Source organism: Megascapheus bottae, chromosome 1 (genome assembly GCF_031878675.1).
Source record: "Megascapheus bottae isolate mThoBot1 chromosome 1, mThoBot2.hap1, whole genome shotgun sequence".
NCBI lineage: Eukaryota > Metazoa > Chordata > Mammalia > Rodentia > Geomyidae > Megascapheus > Megascapheus bottae.
In genome coordinates this window covers 67,813,835-67,836,862 of record NC_143509.1, presented here as the reverse complement: position 1 = coordinate 67,836,862, position 23,028 = coordinate 67,813,835, and the positions used below count along the sequence as shown (strand labels likewise).

At 35.7% G+C, this 23,028-nt stretch overlaps 1 protein-coding gene across 6 annotated transcripts in view; it reads left to right on the top strand.

Moving 5' to 3' along the window:
- Positions 1–12,920, top strand: part of Dzip3 (DAZ interacting zinc finger protein 3) — a 72,215-nt gene extending 59,295 nt beyond the window's left edge. For 5 of the 6 annotated variants that reach the window (XM_090346842.1, XM_090346863.1, XM_090346835.1 and 2 more), the window contains 9 exons: positions 672–775; positions 2,563–2,650; positions 3,631–3,732; positions 4,597–4,722; positions 6,858–6,997; positions 8,903–9,023; positions 9,495–9,638; positions 9,830–9,931; positions 11,203–12,920. In XM_090346842.1, coding sequence (XP_090202968.1) covers positions 672–775; positions 2,563–2,650; positions 3,631–3,732; positions 4,597–4,722; positions 6,858–6,997; positions 8,903–9,023; positions 9,495–9,638; positions 9,830–9,931; positions 11,203–11,313 — 1,038 coding nt within the window. In that variant the 3' untranslated portion in view covers positions 11,314–12,920. The remainder of the gene's footprint in view (positions 1–671; positions 776–2,562; positions 2,651–3,630; positions 3,733–4,596; positions 4,723–6,857; positions 6,998–8,902; positions 9,024–9,494; positions 9,639–9,829; positions 9,932–11,202) is intronic. The other variant, XM_090346854.1, reaches the window with a different exon arrangement.
- The last annotated feature ends 10,108 nt before the right edge of the window (positions 12,921–23,028 follow it).

Genomic DNA, 23,028 nt, shown 5'->3' with positions numbered 1-23,028 from the left:
CTATTGTAAATCTCTGCTAGGAGAGCCCAAGATTTCTACTGATTATGACAAATGAGGGAAACCATTGAGCCTGTGTTCCTTTGGGTCTGGCTTACTTCACTTAATATGATTTTTTCCAAGTCTTTCCATTTCCTTACAAATGGGGTAAAGTCATTCTTTCTGATAGGACCATAGAATTCCATTGCGTATAACTACCACATCTTTTTGATCCAGTCATCTCCTGAGGGGCGCCTGGGTTGGCTCCGTATCTTTGCTATGGTAAATAGTGCTGCAATAAACATCGTTGTGCTAGTAGATTTGGTATGTCCTTGTTTCTGGACAATTGGATAAATGCTAAGTAGTGGAATTGCTGGGTCATAGGGGAGTTCTATGTTTAGTCCTTTGAGGAAGTACAGAGCATCATTTTTTTCCATTTCCAAACTTGTATACAAGTTTGAAAAGTAATATCCTTGAGTGCTTATAAAGCCAATAACCATTGAGCAAGAAAATTAAAATTGCAGAATTATATTGACCAAAGAGCCTTAGTGTAATATATCTTGAATTGTCAAGAATCTGAAGTACTAGAAGGATAGGCTGAAAAATAGCTTAAAATGCACATATGAGATAATTGAGGATTTTCACTTTTAAGGAAAATTCCTCAACTTATTTCTCTTTCTCTCCAAAATCTGTAGGTGTATTTTTTACAGTGCCGTAGAGATTTTGGTTTGCTTCATCTAGAGCAGACTGAAAAGGAGTGTCTTAATCAGCTTGCCAGGGTCACTCATATGGCAGCAAGGTAACCTTTCCATCTTCTTCCTGAATTCAGCATGATTTCAGAGGTACTCCAGTGTTTCCATATTGAGCATAATAAGCTCAATATGGTTTATTATGTATAGTACAGCCAACAAAAGGAAATTGAGAAGCCCTGATTCTTTTAAGCCTCAGAAGTAATCCAGTCCCTTTAATTCCTGCATTGTGTTGTTTCTATGGAAATACTGAGGAACAATAAGTAAAACAATAGCTTCTGGAAGATAACTGCAGAAGGACTTTGTTATATCTGTGAAGTACAGCAGAAGTATCAGAAATACGTACTAATACCAGATACAAAATCAGGTAAATTCTTATTGGCAGCTTTTTTTTTCTAATTATTTTCCCTTTTAGTGCTTCATGATAATATTAGAATATGATAAAGCCTATTTCTATGAGATTATCGTAGAAAAAAATTCTGCTAGCCAGGCGTGGTTGCTTATGCCTGTAATCCTAGCTATTCAGGAGTCTGAGATCTGAGGATCACGCTTCAAAGCTAGCCCAGGCACTAAAGTCCATGAGACTTTTATCTCTAACCACTAGAAAACCAAAAGTGGTGCTGTGATTCCAGGGGTAGGGTGGTAGCCTTGAGCTAGAGAGCTCAGGGACAACATCCAGACCCAGGGTTAGGACAGTAGCCTTGAACTGAAGAGCTTAGGGATAGTGCCCAGGCCCAGAGTTCAAGCCTGATGGCTGACACACACACAGAAGGAAGGAAGGAAGGAAAGAAAGAGAGAGAGAGAGACAGAGACAGAGACAGAGACAGAGAGACAGAGACAGAGAGACAGAGAGAAAGGAAAGAAGGAAAAAAAGAAAGAACTTCTGCTCTTTTTAGATTGTTAGGCTGAATAATAGAGATATGGGAATTTTACAGTAGGTAGTACTTTTGAAAATTCATATGAAATCTATTTCACAAATAATAGACCCTAAAAGTCTCAAAATTGTTTTTTCCTGTTTGTTAGACATAAGTTGGTAGAACTTCTGTGTTTGACACTTTACAAAAACTGTAATTTTATTCATTCTCATAGAGGAGATAATTTTCTTATAGAGAGAGAGGTAGTTTCACAAAGGAGACAATTAACCATCTGTGGCTCTGTGGATGTCATGGTTAGTTAGAAGCTAGTTGAAAACCTTCTTTCAGAATGGATTAACATTTTTTAGATAAGGTAATTTTTCTGTTTGGTTTTTCTCTGCTTTCTGACATCGTTCAAGAGATTCCTATATAATAATGGCTTGGTTCCGCAATATGTCCTAAAATATATACCAAGATTGAAAAATCCCAGGCATACTAGAATCCTAAAGAAATATTTTTTATATTACTAATTACTGTGTGTGTGTCTACACGTTATGTACATATGTGTGCACACACATGTGCTGGTTTTGGAACTTGAACACAGGGCCTGAGCACTGTCCCTACACTTTGCCCAAAGCTAGAGCTCTACTACTAAGCCAAGAGCTCCACTTCCAGTTTTTTCAGTAGTTAATTTGAGATAAGAGTTTTTTTCAGGCCAGCTTCAAATGGTGATCCTGAAATCTCAGCGTCTGGAACAGCTAAAATTATAGGCATGAGCCACTATTACCCTGCTCGTCTGTTTTTATCTTCAATACCAACCATTTTTATATATCTTTGACTTTATTTGAGATCATTGATGGGGAGGAATCATTTTCTTCTTTGATATTATTTATAAATATGCTAGAAACGTAATGGAAATTGTTGAAACCCTAAGTGTCATATAAAAACAAAGAGCTTCTTCTGTATCTCCTTGTTTATATCAGCAACCTAGAATCACTTCAATTAAAGGCTGCAGTAGATAGTTGGAATGCCATTGTTGCCGATGTTAGAAACAAGATTGCATACCTCCGGGTAAGTTCTGAAGAGCAAATTGACTCAATGTTACCTATAGTATGTACTTAAGGATGTCTGACATTAAAAGCAATTAGTAGAGCCAGGAGATTAGCCTAGTGGTAGAGTGCTTGCCTAGCATGCATGAAGACCTAGGTTCTATTCCTTGGTACCACATACATAGAAAAAAGCCAAAATGGTAAAGCCTTGAGAAAGGCCAAGGACAGCGCTCAGGCCCTGAGTTGAAGGCCCAGTACTGGCAAGAGAGAGAGAGAGGGAGAGGGAGAGGGAGAGAGAGGGGGAGAGAGAGAGAGAGAGAGAGAGAGAGAGAGAGAGAGAGAGAGAGAGAGAGAGAGAGAGAGAGAGAGAGAGAGAGAGAGAGAGAGAGAGAGAGAGAGAGAGAGAGAGAGTGTTTGCTGGTCCTGAGGCTTAAACTCTGGTACACTTTCCTTCCCTTCTTGGGCTGGCTTTGAATAGTGATCCTCAGATCTCAGGCTCCTGAGTAGGTAGGATTATAAGTGTGAGCCACTGCTACCCAGCCTGAGACTACTTTAATGTAATTTGGTTGTAGACTCATTCATACATATTGCCTGTACATTCTAAACTTTTTTTAAAGAAATGTTTATTAGTAGTTCAAGTCTTTGATTCAAATATTTGGTTTTCTGTAGCCAGTACATTAGCTATCGATTCTTATACACTCTTTATTTGCTTTTTATGGATGGTTTCTAGTTTGAAGCAGAAAATTACAGAAACCCAGGAATTCTCAAAAGGAATTGTGTATCATAGGTCACTATTTCTTATCAACCAACTGTCAATAGTTATTTATGTGTGGGAATAATGATTTATAGAATCATTTGTAGAATTGTACTTGAGAATCTTTTTATAGTATTCTATCAGTGGATAGAAAACTAACTATTCTGCTATTCAAAACTGATTCTTTACATAATTCCTATATTCTTTAAAGTTAATGAATATCCAAAATATATTTCCTCTTCTACCAGACACAGTATAATGAACAAATCAACAAGGTGAAACAGGGCTTTGCCTTGAGTACCTTGCCTCCAGTCCAGCTTCCTCCACCACCACCCAGTCCTGAGATACTGGTAAGAAACCTGACCTTTTTTAAAAAAAATTGCCATCTCCATTTGTTACAGGACACCACACCTATTTTTGATAGGATTTCTAAACTCAATGTACCTTCTGTACCCTATTCAAAATACTACTCATATGTAGTAGCTAAACTTTCCACTATTAATATAAGCTGGCTCCAGAGGCTTTTAGCAAAATAGAATTATTCATTTTAATTTCTTCAAGCCAGATTAACATGGATGGCTGGTAACATCTACAGCTAATAGGAGTTAAACAGTGACCTCCATATCTTGTAGGCCTTTATTCCAAAAGATACTTTCTCTATGAAACATACTCAAATTAAGAGTGAAAATGTACTCTGTGTCATTCATATGCATCCTTTGCTAACCATCTGAGGCTTACAACTGTATAGATACATATCTTTTAAATTTATATTTTGTTGGTTTATTTTGTTATGTATATTTTTGTATATTTTATGTATACTTTCCTAGTACCACTATCGTCTTCTAACATGGACATTGAATATCACCTTTACAAGTCCTAGATTGTTTATTCCACTTGCAAGAAAACATAAGTATCATTTAATCTGACCCTCTTATTTAACAAAGTAGGAATTTGGCATCCTAGGCTACTTGGGTGGGTGAGTAAATGTGGAAGTTAAAGTCTAATTGTATTTTTTCATACCAGTATCTCACTTAGCTTTACTTTTTTATGTATTTATATAGCAAGGTCCCTGTTCTAACACACTTTGTGTCTAATGTGCTTTGGATCTATGTGTCTTACCCGTACATTGAGTGATCTAGAAACTTAGAAGCCTTGATAAATTCATGAAGAAGTGAATTTGACACTTGCTTCCATTTTTAATTTTTCTTTTTTAGATGCAGCAGTTCTTAGGAAGACCTCTTGTGAAGGAACCTTTCTTTAGACCCATCCTTACTGTTCCTCAAATGCCTGCAGCTTGCCCTGGAGTTATTACTGCAGCTGGCCAACCTAGACCTCCCCTGGTAAGAACCTTTTTTGGTGAAAAAGATATTAACTAGCTCTTTATAACTACAGTAGGCTTCCTGAATTAATATCTCCTATTTGTTCATTTGTTTTATGTGATAATGATGGTGATTTGTGGGGATGATGATAATTACATGATAATTGAATGACTACTTCCTGTGAAGTTTTGCTAATGGCATTGCATAGTATTTACTATTTCTTTAACTGACATTAACTTAGTATTTGGAAACAAAGGTAAATGTATCTTTACAATAGTGGATCCTCACAATTACTGTTTTACTTCCATAGCAGGAAATAGTGCAGGCATTTTTAATAGTTTATTTTTAGCAAGGCTGGTAGTTAGATTAAAAAGCAAAATAAAGAAGCTAAGTCACACAAATTATGTCACAAAGCTAAAGAAAATATTATTTATACACACACAGAGTAGAATACACAGGAAGCATAACTGTGGCCCAAGCACTGAAGAATAAGCCTTGAGCAGAAAAGCTCAGGATCAGTGTGTAGGCCCTTAGTTCAAGCTCCAGAACTAGCACAAAAGTAAAACAAGCAGAGGAGAAAACGTAGTGTTTCGACTCTATGAAGGATAGCAAAAAATAGCATCACCTTAGAACATGCACCATAATGTAAATCTTCCTAGTTATAGGCAGTTAGATTTTTATTCAGACCTGAAGAGGAGCAGAGAAATTTAAAATGACCAGAATTATTTGTAGTCTTTGGGAAAAGCTTCATACTATGGTAAATCAGATTTCAAAGCAAAATTCTGCTTCTCACTTATTAGGCTTTATACAAGCTATTTCTCTGATTATTAGTAGTTGCTAGTTTTTCATGATAAAATATAGAGCTTTAGTTAGAAGATGTGAATATAATTACCATAGTAATCAGATTCACACTCAGAACATTCAATTATTCATTTCAGTTAATTACAATATTAACAGCTCTGAAATGGTCATAAAATATGAGGAAAATATTAATGGTTTCATAGCTTAGATGTGTCACCATCACTTGCATAGTATCTTTATGACATTCATGAGACATTGTGTAAAATCAACACTACTAGTAGTATTGTTTGATAGCTTTATTATTTTTCTAATTATAAAAGTTTATGGGTAATTGTAAAAATGCAAATAATGTAGAAATGAAGAAGTGAGAAATAAAAATTACTCTGAATTCTAGACTGTAAAAAGAAAAGAATAAACTAAACACATTCTGTGACAATCTCTCATGCTTGTTTATAAAGATGTATTCTGTAGAACTCAATTGCTCTTCCATAGTATATGTAATCTTCATTTATTTTAGATCTCAAGTTGTTTTAAATTTTCTGCTATTAAAAAATACCATGCAGTAGTCAAGCATCAGTGACTCACACATACAATTCTAGCTCCTAGGGAGGCAGAGATAGGATAGATCTTGTTTGAAGGCTATCCTGGGCAGGAAGTTTCTGAGACCCCATCTCAGCCAAAAGCTAGGCATAATGGTATCATCCTATAGGAATAAAATAAGATCCCATGTCAAGAATAACTAAAACAAAAATGGCTAGAGGTATAGCTCTAGGGCAGAACACCTACCGAGCAAGCAAGAAGCACCAATTTCATAACACACACGCATATGCATGCACATGTGCACACACAAGCATTCATTCTAACCATTTGGGAGTCTAAAGGGAGGCACAAAAATGAAGGAACAAAGGATTAACAAATGCAGCAGTGATACTCACTAGACACGATAATGAAATTGAGCTACATTACTTGTAGGTAGGAATGGGAGGGGAAAACTGGGAGAAAGCAACAGAAGGAGTGACATTGTCCAAAACGCAATATTCTCTTTATCTGGTTTATGTAATTGTATGGAATTGTCTGTATATCACTTTTATAATAACAATAAAAAATTTTAGTAGCTAACAATACATATATTTTTGCATATGCTTATAGTAACAGGCAAGCATGGCTTGTTTTCAAGTGATGCTCAAATCATTACAATAAACAAGAAATATTGTTAAGAAAATAGTCTAAAAGGAGAATGTGAGTATCAGTATTATTATTGTTTTACTTTTTTCTGTAGTATGAAAATGGCATTTGGCATGGAATGCTACTTACTAATAATTGAAGCTGATCAGTCATAACTCTGCTCCTTACAGATGACTGGCATAGCCTGGACTATGCCAACACCAGTAGCAGAAGCTGCCCCTACTGGGACAGGTCAAGGAAGTGATCCCACCATGATGAATTTGGAAAGAATTACAGACAGGCTGAAAACTGCTTTTCCACAACATACCAGGTATCTCAGCTTTTATTTAGTAGACAGAGATAGTATTATACAGTTTTCTATAGTCATAATTGTGCCAATAAAATCTTTCAGAAAAATATAACACATACCAAGAAAAGATCCCAGATATTATGCTAATATTATGTTACTATGGGTTTTGTAAAATGTAATTTACTAAGAAGAGATAATGTTCCAACATATATGGGCCTTAAATAATGGAAAAATAATTCTGAATTTGTTACTGAAAGTATAAGTAGTTATAAATTTAACAATTTTAATGCCACCAGCTACAATAACAACCTTAATAATCTAATATAAAGTAAACACTAATTTTATGCTCTAAGCTATGCTCAAATATCATAACTTTTACTTTCCTAAGCTTAATTTTACTTAATCTTTATAATTTTTGTCAGAGTATAGTTAAATATAAAAATTCATAATTTTACTGTGCTTTTCGTACTCTGACTTCAGCAGAAAGATACTTAATTCTACAGAAATGAAATTTCTTTCATCTTTATTCTTGCATCAAGAGTGTAATTCAAGTTTTCTCTAGTATTTTTATATGAAGATAATTCATTTTATACCTTTTTAAATTACGTTTTTAGGTTTCCTAACAAGAAATAAGAACATAGAACTGCCATATGGATATTATAAATAGATACATAGAAAATGACTTGTGAAAGAAAAAAATTTTTCCTCTTCTCCCTCATCAAAAATATAGATGGAAGTTGGGTGAGGTAGCTCACGCCTGTAATCCTAGATACTCAAGAGGCTGAGATCTGAGGATCAAGGTTCAAAGCCAGCCTGGGCACAAAAAGGACCTGAGACTCTTATCTCCAATTAACCTCTAGAAAGTGAAAAGTGGGGCTTGGCTCAAGGGTAGGGTGGTAGCCTTGAGCTGAAGAGCTTGGGGACAGTGCCCAAGCCCAGGGGTAGCATGGTAACTTTGAGCTGAAAAGCTCAAGGACACTGCCCAGGCTGAGTTAAAGCCTCATGACCCCACTGCATATATATATATATATATATATATATATATATATATATATATATATGCAGACATATACATATATATGGAGCCAGGCATGAGCGGTTCATACTTGTAATCTTGTTAACTCAGGACTGAAATCTTAAGATCTTGATTTCAAGCCAGCCCTGGCAATATGCTGGAAGTCAATCTGTGGCTCAATTGGTAGAATATCAATCAGTCTTGAACCTAAGCTAAGGTGTACTGAGTTCAAGCCCCAGTACTGGTACTCACACATACAAATAAAAATGTCAGTGGAGGCTCTGGAACAGTGAACTTTGAAAAGTGGTAAGTCACATATTGACTAAAATAATTACATATTAATTCCTTTCTCATCTAAGGAATAAGTCTTTTAATCTTTACTTTTCTGTTTCATCTTTATGTGTTTTATAAAAGCAAAACTATTATCTCTAAAAAAAGAAGAATTCAGTAACAATATAGTTATTTAAGAAGGAATGTTTTAGTCCTGGGGGAAGTTTGAGAATTGTAATATAAAAACTTCAGTATATTATCAACATTATTTCCTTTATCCACTGATGATGACTAATGATAAAATAGGATAATCACAATGGTATACTGCAATAAAATTTATGTGAAAAAAACTTCAGTATATTAAAAGCTAAATTTGACTTTCACATTTGAGAGTGAGTTCTTAAAAACAAAGTTTAAAACAATAAAAATGAAGTTAGAATCTGGGAAGAAAATTCATTACACATGCTACATATTGAACACAGTAGAAGTTACATTTGGTTTAAGATAAATGAAGATGGAACTAAAATCATTTCTTTCCTTCTAATCTAGAATGCTACATACCTATTTTGTACCTTGTTGGAAGGACACATTTTCAAGGTAGTGCAGGGAAAAAATCACCATTCCTTTTTAATATCTTCCAGGAAAGAGCTTACAGATTCCTTACGAAAGTTGAAGGATACCCATGGGAAATCTTTATCTGGAATGACATTTGATGAAATTGTTTACAAGATTTCCCCACTAATTGATCCCAAGAAATCTCAGGTAAAAAAAAAAAGTATAAACAACAACAACAAAAAACTATATTTTTCAACTCTTACCTGATATGTGGCCATTTGAATTGTGTCCATGGTATTATAACAATTAATAAGCTCTAATCATATTAAAACATTCATTAGCTATAACTAAGTCAACAACTTCCATTTGGAAATGATAGAGGAAATCTTTTATAATCATTTTAGAATAAAAGTAATCCTTATGAAATTTTCTTTAGGTTACTTTAAATCATTGTAAATTCAAACTTTTTTCCTCATAATTTGGAAAAGTTAATTTTAATCAAAAGAACATGCAGATCATTGTTATCTTTAGCTCTGATAAGTATTATCATTTTTTATGACATAACATGAATCCGATTATTTACTCTTTTGCTAATTTTCATTATATGCCACTGCATTTCCATCAGTTTACCCTGTTTTAGAATAGTTCTTAAAAACAAATACAATATTTTCATTTCAGAGTGAAGGAAAATCAGCGCCAAATGGTAATTCTGTTTCTCCCAGCCATTCTCCATCACAACCTAGTACTCCTCAAACCCCCAAGCCAGCCTGGAAGCCTCACAGTTCACAAGATTCTTCCACATGGGAAGGAGCCAATAATTTGGTGAGATAAAAATGGTTGATGGGGAATGCAAAGGGTTGAGGTTTTAGAGAAAGAATACTCATTTATCTGACATTTGAAATTGTAACTCCTCAGTACAACACCTTAATAATTATGATGTATTTTTTAAATTGTTGATAACATTTATATCTGAGAGGAAAAAGTAAACTAAATTTATTCCTCTTCCCACTTAGGATGATGAGGATGAAGAAGAGGAACCTTGTGTGATCTGTCATGAGAATCTATCTCCAGAAAACCTTTCAGTTTTGCCTTGTGCGCACAAATTCCACTCTCAGGTAAACCTTTTAAACTTGTCCTGCTAGTATTTTTTATTAATTAGCTGAGCAAGATTTGTATTGCCTTACTTAACATCATTTACTTGTTTAATCATGCTACGATATGTGCTATGTCACAAGTTCTACTGGGTATAACTGCACTTTACCTTCTGGATACCACCTAGAAACATTTATTGCCTTTTTCCATATACACACAGTCATGATTACACTGTCATTTCTCAGATCTCCACACAGGAAAAAAGGATAACTTGAGATTTTTAAAAACTACATAGTTCTCTTGAATAGGTCTAAAAATGTTCATTAGTGTTACAGTTTACTGGCAGAATTAGCAATAGAACTGTTTCTCTGACTTGTCATGAATTCTACAGTGTCATTGGTCTAATGATGACCTCATCATTATGAAACATAAGACTTATCCTATCAATCTTATCCATGTTCCTGTACTTATTTTCTTCTTTCTTTTTTCTTTTCTTTTCTTTCTTTCTTTTTTTTTTTTGCCAGTCCTGGAGCTTGAACTCAGGACCTGGGCACTATCCCTGAGCTTCTTTTGCTCAAAGCTAGTGCTCTACCACTTGAGCCACAGTGCCACTTGTGGCTTTTTCTGTTTATGTGGTACTGAGGAATGGAATCCAGGTCTTCATGCATGCTAAGCAAGCACTCTACCTCTAAGCCACATTTCCAGCCCATTGATTTTTTTTTTATTTCTGTTTTGTTTGGTTTTTCTAAGGATTAATTTTCTTAATATTAGAAAAAATACAAAACTGGCATATCATTTGTTTGTTCTGGACATTTTTTTGTAAAGGCTGTCTATCAGCCTTTTTTTGGCTCAAGACTAGCACTTCACCATTTGAGCCACAGCTCCACTTCTGGCTTTTTTCATACTTAATAAGAGATAAGAGTCTTATGGGCTTTCTTACTTAGGCTGGCTTTGAACCATGACCCTCAGGTCTCAGCCTCCCAGGTAACCTGAGTAGCTTGGATTACAAGTATGAGCCACCAGTACCCATCCCCTCACTCTCCTGTTTAGGAAGAATTGTTAGTCATTTTTAAAATTAAGGTCCATAAATTAGTTGAAAGGTTACAGTTACTAGCTATATTGATCAGCAGATCTGGAGCAGGTGCCATGGTTGTTGCAGGTGGTTTGGCAATCCACTGGGTATAGCTTTTATATTTATCAGAAACATGTAAGTTGATAACTCTGGTATATAGAGTGACAGCTGCCTCTGCTAAGCTAAGTCTGAAACTCTGACATGAATCATTTTGCTCCTTAGTGCATTAGACCATGGCTGATGCAACAGGGGACATGCCCTACCTGTAGACTCCATGTCTTGCTACCAGAAGAATTCCCTGGTCAACCCAGCCGACAGTTACCCAAGATCTGATACAACACAGCTGGCTATGTAAAGGAAGCTCAGTTTTCAGACTGGAATTTAGTTGAGCTTTTCATTTTTATGAGCTGATTGTATAATTGGTATAAAGCTCTGTGTTCTTCAATATTATGCTAATTAGGCTAGCCAGTTACATCAAGACAGTAGCCAAAGATATTAAGACAAATCTTGAGGACTTATAAACTGAACTGAGGAGGCTTAAAAAATGGAATTTTAATAGTCACATATTTATTTAGTAGGGTTTATTTTTCTTCTGTGAACATGGTTCCTGTTAGTATATTTCTTAGAAGATCTTTCCTAGTCATTTTTCCCTTCTACTTGTCCCTTACTTTCTGTCAGTATACTACATTTTATCATCAGAAAATAAATTTAGGAAAAACAGAATAATAGAGAAAAGTAGGAAAATTCCACAGATTTCAGTGTTTTGTAACTTTTAAAACGAGCTGCAAAATATAAACAAATTATTTAAATTGCATTTCTGTCTTCCCTATTCTTTTTTGTCCTCTTAAATATGTGACCATGAAGAGAATATGAGCTACTTGATGGTGGAGACCATGCAGTGGTATGCTGAAGCTGGCTTGTAATGGCTTGTGAGAGGTGATTGTTTAAGTTGCAGGTATTTTGCAAACCAATTGTCCAATTATTGGTGGATTGAGATCTGCCACAGTGGAGTGTTAATATCTTAGAAACTGGTAAATGCTGTAAACAAATATTTCTTTCAGAAGCTGGTTCTTAAACATTTACTAGCACACCACTAGGCATTCAATGTATAATTAATATTCTCAGAAGAAATCAGGAAGTAGTTTTTTTAAGAGTGGAGGTATTCATATGCAAATTAAGTCTCTTGCTGAGTTGAATAATTGAAATTTTTATGTTTATCTCTAAATAATTATCTGAACATTAATAATTTGCATTTTGGATGAATATATTTTGTGGGTTTAAAAATTTCCAATTTCACCTAATTTTTTGTGGGTAAGGGGGAAACTTATATGCACTTGGCTTTTGTGACAAAATGGATAACCCACTAAGTTAAGCTTTGTATTTATAGCTTATCACTCAGAACTTTAATTCTTAAAGGTGAAAACCTACTTTAAAATAACATTGTGTAAATATTGTAAGTGTTGTACATGTCTATTAATTTCAGAACTGAAATAATTCAGAGTTACATTGTAAAACAGATATTCCTTATTTCATATTCAAAATATTGATCTCATTACCTTTTGGAAAAGAATAAATGTTTTCTGATTCAGCAGCTATTTATCTGTATATTTTAGTGTAAATGTGTTTTAAAGTTACTTTGAATCCTTATTTAAAATTTCTACTTCTGTAATTGAATATTAACCTTTTTCTGAATTGAAAATAGACTGGAAAATGTAAAGGGCAATAATGAAAAACAGTAGTATTCATTTACATAAAATACCCAGAACATACCAGAATTTAAAATGTGCAGGGCCTTTGAACACCAGCTTACCTAGCACCCTAAAGTCATGGTGATGTAGAACATTACCTTGTAAAATTTGTTCATGTTTACGTCTTGTTTCCCAGTTCATGTTTATAGGTGCAATTTCATTTTTATGTAGAATACAATAAATGTTAATTAATTGAACAACTATTGTGTCTCTATTTCATCCTACATGTACCAGAAACTTCAAATTTGTTTTGGGTATCTATTTCTATTTCTTACGCCTAAATTAAAGCTTTTCTTCTGAAGTTTCCTTCTCTCAGTCTTCCTAGGATTGTAGAGAGTTAATGTCTCTCTGGACTGGACTTCAGTTTAAAGAAATGTTTTTCTAATTTAAATTTCTATTTGGAAAACTAAAACTTTCAGCAGTAAGGCTGTTTCTAATTGTTTGCTTATTAACTAATATAGTACTTGTAATTTCTTTCAGATTTTTAAGTGTTTTTCATAGGTAGATAATCCTTTAGTGCAACGTATCCTAGATCATATACTTTAAATATGTTCAACTTACTGTATGTCAGTTTCATCTCAATTAAGATGCTTTAAAGGTGAACACTAAATTCACGTAGCAGCATGATCATTCTATCCTGAGGATACATTCATCTACTAAGACAGACGAAGACAAATCTCACCACCATATAGTTGACTACATATGGGCTTTTCTACTTTTCTACTAATCTAAACAATGTGATAGAATATCTTATATGTGACTTAGCCTCCTGAGTTTCCTGAGATTCCTGAGGCCATTGACAAAATGGGAGCTAACAATTTGAGAGGTTCTGAAGCGTGGCACCTGAATTGACTGTAAGACTCTTATTTCCAATTAACCACCAGAAAATCAAAAGTGGTGCTATGGCTCAAGTGGTAGAACCTTAGCCTTGAGCTCAGGGACAGTACCCAAACCCAGAGTTCAAGCCTCACAACAGACACATAAAACACCAAAGCCACCAAAACAATGACCAGTAGCACTCACTTCCTGTCTGAATTCTGCAGAGGTTGTCAGCTGCAGATATAATACTTGGAAATGATTCACAGGGATCAGTGCTTCTTAGTAGCCTTGATTAGCAATGCTAATTCTAGCATCTAGGTTATACACAGCTCCTTAGCAGATAAATAATGCCATTATTCTTCAGCTCTCATGTGCAGGTATGTCTCACTCAAGAGGAGCTGAGATTTATGGGCCATATAATTTAGAATTCTAGACCCATAAGTTAATACTTCCCAAATGTCTTTTTTTATCTCTTTGGGAATGACAAATGGTCAGATTTCTGGCACAGCTCCCTGTTGTGTTATTGAGTCTTTTTGCTTCTGATAAAGGCTTACTCTGGCAGATTTACTGTCATGTGCAGTAGAGAAATAATTGATTTGGTATAGATAAAGAAAAAGGGTAGATTCATGCCAATGACGAAACAATGTTTTTGAACTGTCATTTCTTGTCATAGATATGATTTATATATTGCTATAGATGACTTAAATATTGGCACTTCAGAAAATAATACTTAAAATGTTTTAATAGTTTAAGTTTTAAAATATTTTAATTACCTAGCCATTAAATATAAGAAAATTTGATTCTATATGACCATGAATCCATTTAATTCTTTAGTGGCCCTCCAATGAACCCACTAAGAGGAGATTGGGAGGTGTCTGGGTTTTTATACTTCAGTCTACTCTTAGAATTCATTGAACTTGAACTATTCACATGAGGAAGGGTTTATAAAGGATGCAAAAAATTCACAGAAGGAAAACTTTCAACTTTTTAAAAGACACTTATCTTTAAGAATCAGATTTTTAGGACCGGGATGTCTGATGATTGAGCTGTCCTGTTGGAATTCTGTTAACCTAAAAAGGCACTGAAGTCCCAACATACGAGAAGCTATAAAGAAGGAAGGAGACTGCACTGGGAAGATTTGAACCCAGGGAGTTTTGTTTCCCATAGGTTCCCAGATAATATAATAGACTGAACTTGGAATTCTCTTTTGTATTGGGCATGATTTGAGAGAAAATATAAAGTGAGAGCTTTAGACTACACGTGCACCATTGACTTTCTTGGCCAGACAGAATAATAGATGAATACAGTCATATGAGTCCATGTAAGGCCAGCAGGGAAAATTTTCCATCAACATGCAGAATTATGAAAACCAGTAAACCACTGAGGCATGGTCACTGTTTGAAATGGGTGGTTATAGAGAAACAGTTTAAGCAACAATGTAGCATTACTTTTAAAAAAGAAAATCGAGACCGATTAATGTCAGTCTGTCTGCCAAGATTGTAATTGAAATTGTACTTTCAAGATTAATACTCACTAGGCTTTTATCTGAGGATCATGATTCCAAACCAGAAAAAATCTAGAAGTAGTGCTGTTCCTCAAATGATAGAGTACCAGCCTTGAGCAAAAAAAAGATGGTCAGGAACAGTGCTCAGCCCCTGACTTCAAGCCCCAGAACCAGCATCAAAAAAGAGAAGCAACTGATGGTCGTTCTTGTCTTTAAACATTAAATGGAACCTCTATGGATGCCTAGTTTGTTTGGGAATCAAATATGACGAGAAGAGACTGTCAAGGTCTGCAGCGTGTCAGCAAACAGGTAGCAAGTATGTTTCTACATGCGTGTGTCTGGTCTTTAAAGCACACTGAAAACAAGCCTTCTGGTTCTCAGCAGCACCATTGGGGCCTCCATTCTATTGATGTCATGGGATGGAATCGTTAGTGACATTCCCAGATCTTTTCCGTGTTTTCTTATTCAGTGATACCGTCAGAGAAAGAGGAGAAACAGGGCACCCTGCCCTTATTTTCAAAATATAATCCCTGACCAGAGAAATGAGAAATTCAGCAGTAATGCAAGGCAAAGATGGCACAAAGGTTTATACTAACTCAAAGGCTCAATAGCTATGTTCATATCATCATATAAAATGATACGTATCAGAATGTACTCCAAGAAATGGAAACATGAGATTTTTTATTTTATGTTTTGTGAGGTTTCTTTTCTATTTTTGTTTTGTTTTTTCCCTTTGTCACTGTTTTGATTTCTGTGCTTTTTCTTGTATGTAAATGTATCTTCTTTGGGGAGGGTAGTGACACAGAAATGGTGGGACAAAGAGTGAGCAAATGCACCAGTGATACTCACTAGACACTAGGTTGAAAATGAACAATACAACTTGTGGGGAAGGGTAATCAAGGGATAAAACGGGGAGAAAATGAGGGAAGAGGTGACACTGCTCAAAAAGAAATGTGCTCATTACCTGGCCTAACTAACCTCTCTGTATATCACCTTTACAAAAACTTAACTTAGTTTTTTTTTTTTAAGTGTGTTTAAAGACATTTCCAAGGTACTGTTAGAACCCAGTGGCTGAAAATGCAGCCAACCTAAGATCAGACCACTGTGACTTAATGTAAGTCACAATAAGTAATCCAACAGACATACAACTTGGAGCCTTCCTGAATTATTCTTTATATAAGATTGTCTCACTTCTCTAAATGTAAATGTAATGTAAGAGGTGGTAGGGGACACCTTTTTGCTAGTTTTAGGAACATTTTACATTATTGTGAGCCACTAGCCGTAAAACAATGAATTCAGGCAAATTATATAATAAGCAGAAAGTGTTATGCAATGGCAAAAATACATAAAACAATTCTTTCTGGATGCAAGGCTGGTTGCAACCACAGGGGAATGGAGTCTGCACAGATTCAGTGTCACAGATTGTATTCTAAACAAAGCTGTTTCCAAAACCAGATGCTTGGTGATGGATGTTGACTCTCCTTCTCTCCTACTGAGTAATTGATATTTATTATAAAGCTAAACAATCAGATGCAAGGTTTGGGGAAAAGAATTTTGACAAGAGCTAATTTCAATATATATATTTTTTACATTTCATCTCCTCCAAGTACATTCCTCTTGGCTCTTAAATGCACTGGTATATTCCTCTGCAATGAGTCTTCATATTATTATTTTCATTATTATTATTATTGTCTTCCATACCAAGCTCTGGCACAGCCTGTAAGCTGAGCATAAGGCTTTAAGCTGTGTTATCAAATAGAATGGTTGTACTTTATTGTTACATCCAGAAACTTGGTAGCTATGCCAATTAGAATGTAGGAGTTCATTCTACTCTGAGGACCTCCCCTCCCTGCTGCATTTCCCCTTTGGAGTAAAGGACATCCAGATTAAAATGAGTAACAGTTTAAACCACTAGCATATATTGAAGCTGACTGCCAATCAAGGCATCTGGGATATGACCTCAGCATCCCCTGTTTACATCAGGTTTGGCATTATGTTCCATAATGTTTAAGCTTTCCTTAGTTCTGACCTTTCCTTTTCTCTTCGCCTGCCTGCCTGCCTGCCTGCCTGCCTGCCTTCCTTCCTTCCTTCCTTCCTTCCTTCCTTCCTTCCTTCCTTCCTTCCTTCCTTCCTTCCTTCCTTCCTTCCTTCCCTCCCTCCCTCCCTCCCTCCCTCCCTCCCTCCCTCTTGCTTGCTTGCTTTCCTATCTGTTATTGTTCTCATTCATTGCCCTCTTCTGTCAGCAGAAGAGGTTTTGTTCATTGTGGGGATTGTCACTTTGTTAATGTGGAACCCTGAACAATTACTTTTTGTGAATTTTGATCTTCTAATCTAGTGCTGGGATTGGAGCTCTGGGCAACATATTGTTCAAGGAATGAGAAAACTGTAGGATGACTATATGACGATACGCCTTGCAGCTTTTTTTTTTGCCAGTCCTGGGCTTGAGCTCAGGACCTGAGCACTGTCCTTGAACTTTCTCAAGGCTAGAGCTCTACCACTTGAGCCTCAGCACCACTTCCGGCTTTTTTCTATGTATGTGGTACCGAGGAATTGAACCCAGGTCTTCGAGCATGCTAGGCAAGCACTACCACTAGGCCAGACTCCCAGCCTCCTTGCATCTTTTGAACTCAATTTTTTTTTCTTCAAGGTCAAGTTCCAAGCTGGACGCTTGGCCCCAGAGTGAAGATCTAAGAAGTCAGGAGTTTAGAAAACCCTGGGACAATGAGAATATGAAAAGCAAGGCTGAGAACAAAAAAGGATGGAATCTAATAATTAAAAGTTCCAAAATCTACTCTGGTCTCTAGGCATTCACACACAGTGAGACTTTTACGAGAGCAACGCAGAGACACAATTCCTATGTGCATCTGATCATACAAAATAATATTTATCAAAATTAACTCCAGGAAACGGAAACAAAAGATAGTTTCCTTTTGGGTACTTAGTTGTATTTCTTTTTGTCTTGTTCATTTATCTGTTTTTGGAATAGTAAGGGGAAACACAAAAATGGAGGGACAAAGACCAAACAAATGCAGCAATGGTATATACTAGACACTGTTAAACATGAACTATAAAGTTTGTAGTTGGGGATGGGTAGGAAAAACTGGGAGATAGAAGCATGGGATGACTTATTACCTAACTTTTGTAAGAGTAACCACTGTGTGAAACAAGGACATACTAAATCTGCTAGCACAACATTGTTCATTGCAGCACTATGTACCATAGCAAAGATATGGAACCAACCCAGATGCCTCTCACTTGAGTGGATCAACAAGATGTGGTACTTATACACAATGAAGTTCTATGCTGCTGTTAGAAAGAACGACATTGCCCCATTTGTAAGGAAATAGAAAAAAAAATCCTATTAAGTGAAGTAAGCCAGACTCAAAGGAACATAGGCTCAATGGTTTCCCTCATTTGTCATAATCAGTAGAAACCTTGGGTCTCCTAGCGGAGATTTACAATAGAACAAAACCTAGATATATAAGGCCATATAGAATGACGCTAAATGAAAAGACCTCCAGGATATAGAAACCAAAGCCATATAATGAGTGATTGTTGTCCTTAATGTACTATGTTATCTCTCATTTCTTTTGCTGTCCCTTGGTTATCTCATATTGTTACAGTATTTTTCACCTGGTTATCTGATATATTGTATATATGTGGATAAGGAAGGGGGGAAAACAAGATGAGGGGAAGGGGTAGGGGGAGGGAAATGGGGACCAAGACATGAGAAAGGGTATCAATGTATGTGAAGTAATGCACCTTCTATCTGGTGAATATAATATAACCCTTCTATTAATTACAATAAAAATATATGAAAAAAGAGTAACCCTTGTGTATATCACCTTTCTAATAATAAAATTTTTAAAAGAATTTAAATATGTTGCAAAATGCAGTATGTTGAAAAAACAAGTTAAATTAGCTGAACACATGTTGTCATGGTGTATTTTTATTTAAATCCATATTTCCATCTCTATTTAAATGATCTGGAAAAAATATTCATCCTATACTTGTGTTTCTTGACACTCAGTTTCCAATTTTATTTCCATTTTACTAGAAGGCATATAAGAAATGTATTATCCTTTCCACTATATATATAAGTCATTATTTAAAACAAGAACTAGTTCTTGAGAATCAAGAAAATAAACCAGATATTTCTGATATTGCCTTAGTCCTGCTGTGATCTCTCCTCCCTTCTCCCTCTTCTCTTCTCTTTTCTTCTCTTCTTTTTGTTTTCTCTTCCTTGTGCTTTCCTCTTTCTCCTTTACCTCTTTCTCCACCTTCTTTTCTTCCTTTATTTCAAAGTTCTTCCTCTATATCTCTGTACTTGGAGGAGAATAACATGCATGAAAACTCATGCTTGGCTTCAGCGTCACAATCCAAGGAAACTGAAACAGCTAATCCAGTTTTCTCCAGCACTTCATCAATATCATTTTGTTTATGATTTTTCATTGTATTGTTTGTTAATTGTATTTCATTGTTGTATTGTCACTGAGCTTTTTTAAGATAATGATTTTGAGTTATGTGTCAGGCAATTCATAGCTCTCTGTGTCTTTACTGGAGAATTATTTGTTCTTTTGGTCATGTTGAATTTTCCTGAGGGTTTTTTTTTCCCCTTATAGCTTTACATTGGTGTCCATAAAACTAAATTTTTTTAAGTTTTTTTTAAACTCTCTCCTTATCTTTGTACTTAGAAAGTCCTTCCCAAGTTATAACAGAGATTTGGGGTTCTAGTTTCTCCATGATTTTAGGGTTTTAAGGGGATTTTATTTTGTTTTTCAGAAGATGTTAATATCGCTTGCATTGTCTCATGTCTTAGTATGTCAGTTCTGTTAATGCTTTGAATGAGATGATATAGAAACTTGCTCCTCAAGTGGTGTGCTGAAATGCTGGGGGCACTGGTGACCAGCTACAATCTGCTCTTCCCAGAGGAAAAGCCTCCATTTTATACCTTCTCCAAGCTTCAAAGAGCCATTTTGACTGTATCTGCCTTAGGCATCTGGAAATATTTGAGGTTCCTCCCGACTAAATGAGGATGGGCAGAAACCAACCCACTGGAGACCGTGCTACAAAGGCTGGTAATATTGGAGCCTTGGTAATATTGGTAATATTCTTCCCTCCTCCCCTGCCCATCCTGTGCCCTGCTGTCTCTCTTGGAGCAGATAACTGTGGTCTTCTCTTTCTCAAAGCTTCCCACAGCTGTGTCAGACACAAGAAGATGCTTATTCCTCTAGCTGCCTCAGGACTAGAATTCTGTCAGTTCTTTCCTTGTCTCATATGAAATGAGATAGGAAGTGGCTCCTTAGGAAGCTTCCTGAAAGGCCAGGGACATTTGCACTTTCCCCAGAAGAGTTAACCTCTTCTCTTAATGAGAAAGCACTGAGTACTCTATAGGTTGGTGGGGGACTGATTTTACCCATATTGATATGTCCCCTCTCAAGTTCCTACAGGGATTCAGGCATTCTCATGAAGTGTTTCATGGCTGATGTAATTGTTATCTGTGCTCTTGTGGTTGACACTATTATTCCATTTTGCTGACAGTCGATTTCATAAATAAAACAAGCTTCTTTTTATATTTCATCCTCATCTTTTCCTTTCTGTTCTTCACTCCCAAATGCTTGCTTCATTTGGTTTTCTCTTTCCCTTGTTCAATTCTGACAATATTCCTTATCTCAAATCTTCCTCCAAATGTAAACTGCTATAGTTTCTTTCTGGATAAACCAGTCATGCAAAACTTAATTTCCTAAGTACTTTTACCCAGTCACTTATTTCATTAGAACTAAGAAGTGCCTGGAAGATAGCAAAAGCTACAAAAAAATATTTGGAATCTTGGGAAATGATAGAAATTTAGATGCTTGTGAGTTAATAGTTTATTAGTAACATTACTATTTCTTAACTAAAAGTTAAACCTTAGTGACGAGACATGGAATGTATAAGAAAGTAAGAAAATAAAATTGATGCTTAGTTTTGGGATCACTTGGAAAGGGAGACCTCAAAAAAAGGAACAAATCTGATGAATAACATTTTGATAAGACTAAATTGGACAAGTAGCTGTAAGGTAGACTCTATAATTTCTTCTTGACAACTGGAAGGAACACAGTGAATGAATTTGGTGAGTGAATGAATTTTGTTTACTTCATTTATACTAGAAATAGCTAAATTCAAGTTAATTTAATATATTTGACAGGTTAAGTGAAGAAAATTCTGACATATGGTTTTATTTAGTTTGTTATTGAATAAAACATATGCACATATGTAAAGACAGGAGAAAATCTACAAAGAAATCCTTAAATTGGAGAAGCCCAGAGCTACTACAGCTCCTGAATGCAGCAAAATATTATTATTCAAGGAAGTGGCCTCACATTCGTTGTATTATGAACAAGAATAGAACTCCTATGAATTCCTTTTTTAAAAAATGTTGTTTTCTGGGGCCAGGAGTTTGGCCTAGTGGTAGAGTGCTTGCCTAGCATGCACGACGACCCAGGTTCGATTCCTCGGTACCACATACATAAAAAAAAAAGCCGGAAGTGGTGTAAGGCTCAAGCGGTAGACCTCTAGCCTTGAAAAGGTCCAAGGACAGTGCTCAGGCCCTGAACTCAAGCCCAGGACTGGAAAAAAAAATGTTGTTTTCCAAAGTGGCATACGTTTTCATAGCTAGAAAAAGTTCCTGGTAAGAATTGTTTTCAAGATGAGTATTACCCTATTAGCCTTTTTCTCATCAATAAAAGAAAAGGCTTTCCCCCCTTCCCTATCAAATTTCAAATAAGCAAATACAAATAAATTCAATATATCAGATAACAAAGTGAGATACTGTAACAATATGAGATGGGGGGGAGGATAATGGGTACCAAGACATGTAAAAGGGTATTAATGTATGTGAATTAATGCACTTTCTATCTGGCAAACATCATGTAACCCTTTTATTGATTACAATAAAAATATATAAAAAATAGTAAAAAAGAAAAGGCTTATAGTGGAAGGAAGGTGATAGATATAGATAGATAGACTGACATTTATCTTGCATTGTCAGGATAATTGTGGATTCACATTCAGTAGATTTAGCAGCTAATTTTTCCAGCCAACCACTCAATACATGACTGCAGAAATTCACAATGGACATTTAATATTATAACACAAGACAATGAGATTAAAAAAAACATTGAAGAGTTGGATACATTTAAATAGCCTAGAGAAAGGATAATTTGTAACTTCTAGTTTATTCTAAAGAGTTGTTATAAAATACTACCACCAGCCTTTTTTCTGGCTGAACAAAAACCTCTTGAAAATTACTTCTTTGAATAATTGAAACAGAATAATCAAGGGATCAGAAATTACTATCATATGGAGCAGGCTACCTGATTTCTGAGAATAAAAGTACAATTTCAAATTTTGTCATTTTTCTGAAAAGTTTTTTCATAATCCTAGGCTTTACATGTTAGCGATTTTTACCTCATCTGTAAGCAATGAAATACTGTCATCTATCCTATACAATCAACATTTTAAAACTGGTATCAGTTAAAGAAAACTAATTACACAAGCCCTGAATCTGTTACAAAGAGTTCTTTGTCTTCATTTAAGTCATTCCATCAAATTATTTTCATGAATCCTGCTGACTAGATTGTTTTGGCAGGTGGTGGGGGGGGTGAGGGGGTTGGGGTGGGGAGGCCAGTTGCCCCTTGTGGGGCTTGAACTCTGGATCTGGGTACTGTCCTTAAGCGCTCCAGCTCAAGGATAATTCTCTACCACTTGAGCCACAGAACCACTTCTGGTTTTCTGGTGGTTAATTGGAGATAAGAATTTCATGGATTTCCTGCCCGGGCTGGCTTTGAACCATGATTCTCAGATCTCAGTTTCCTGAGTAGGTAGGATTTCAGCCACCAGTGCCTGGCTCTGCTGACTAGATTTCAACAAAATACAGAGTACTAACTCCCTAATAACAAAACATGGAAGTAATTAGAATGGCCAGGATCAAGAAAA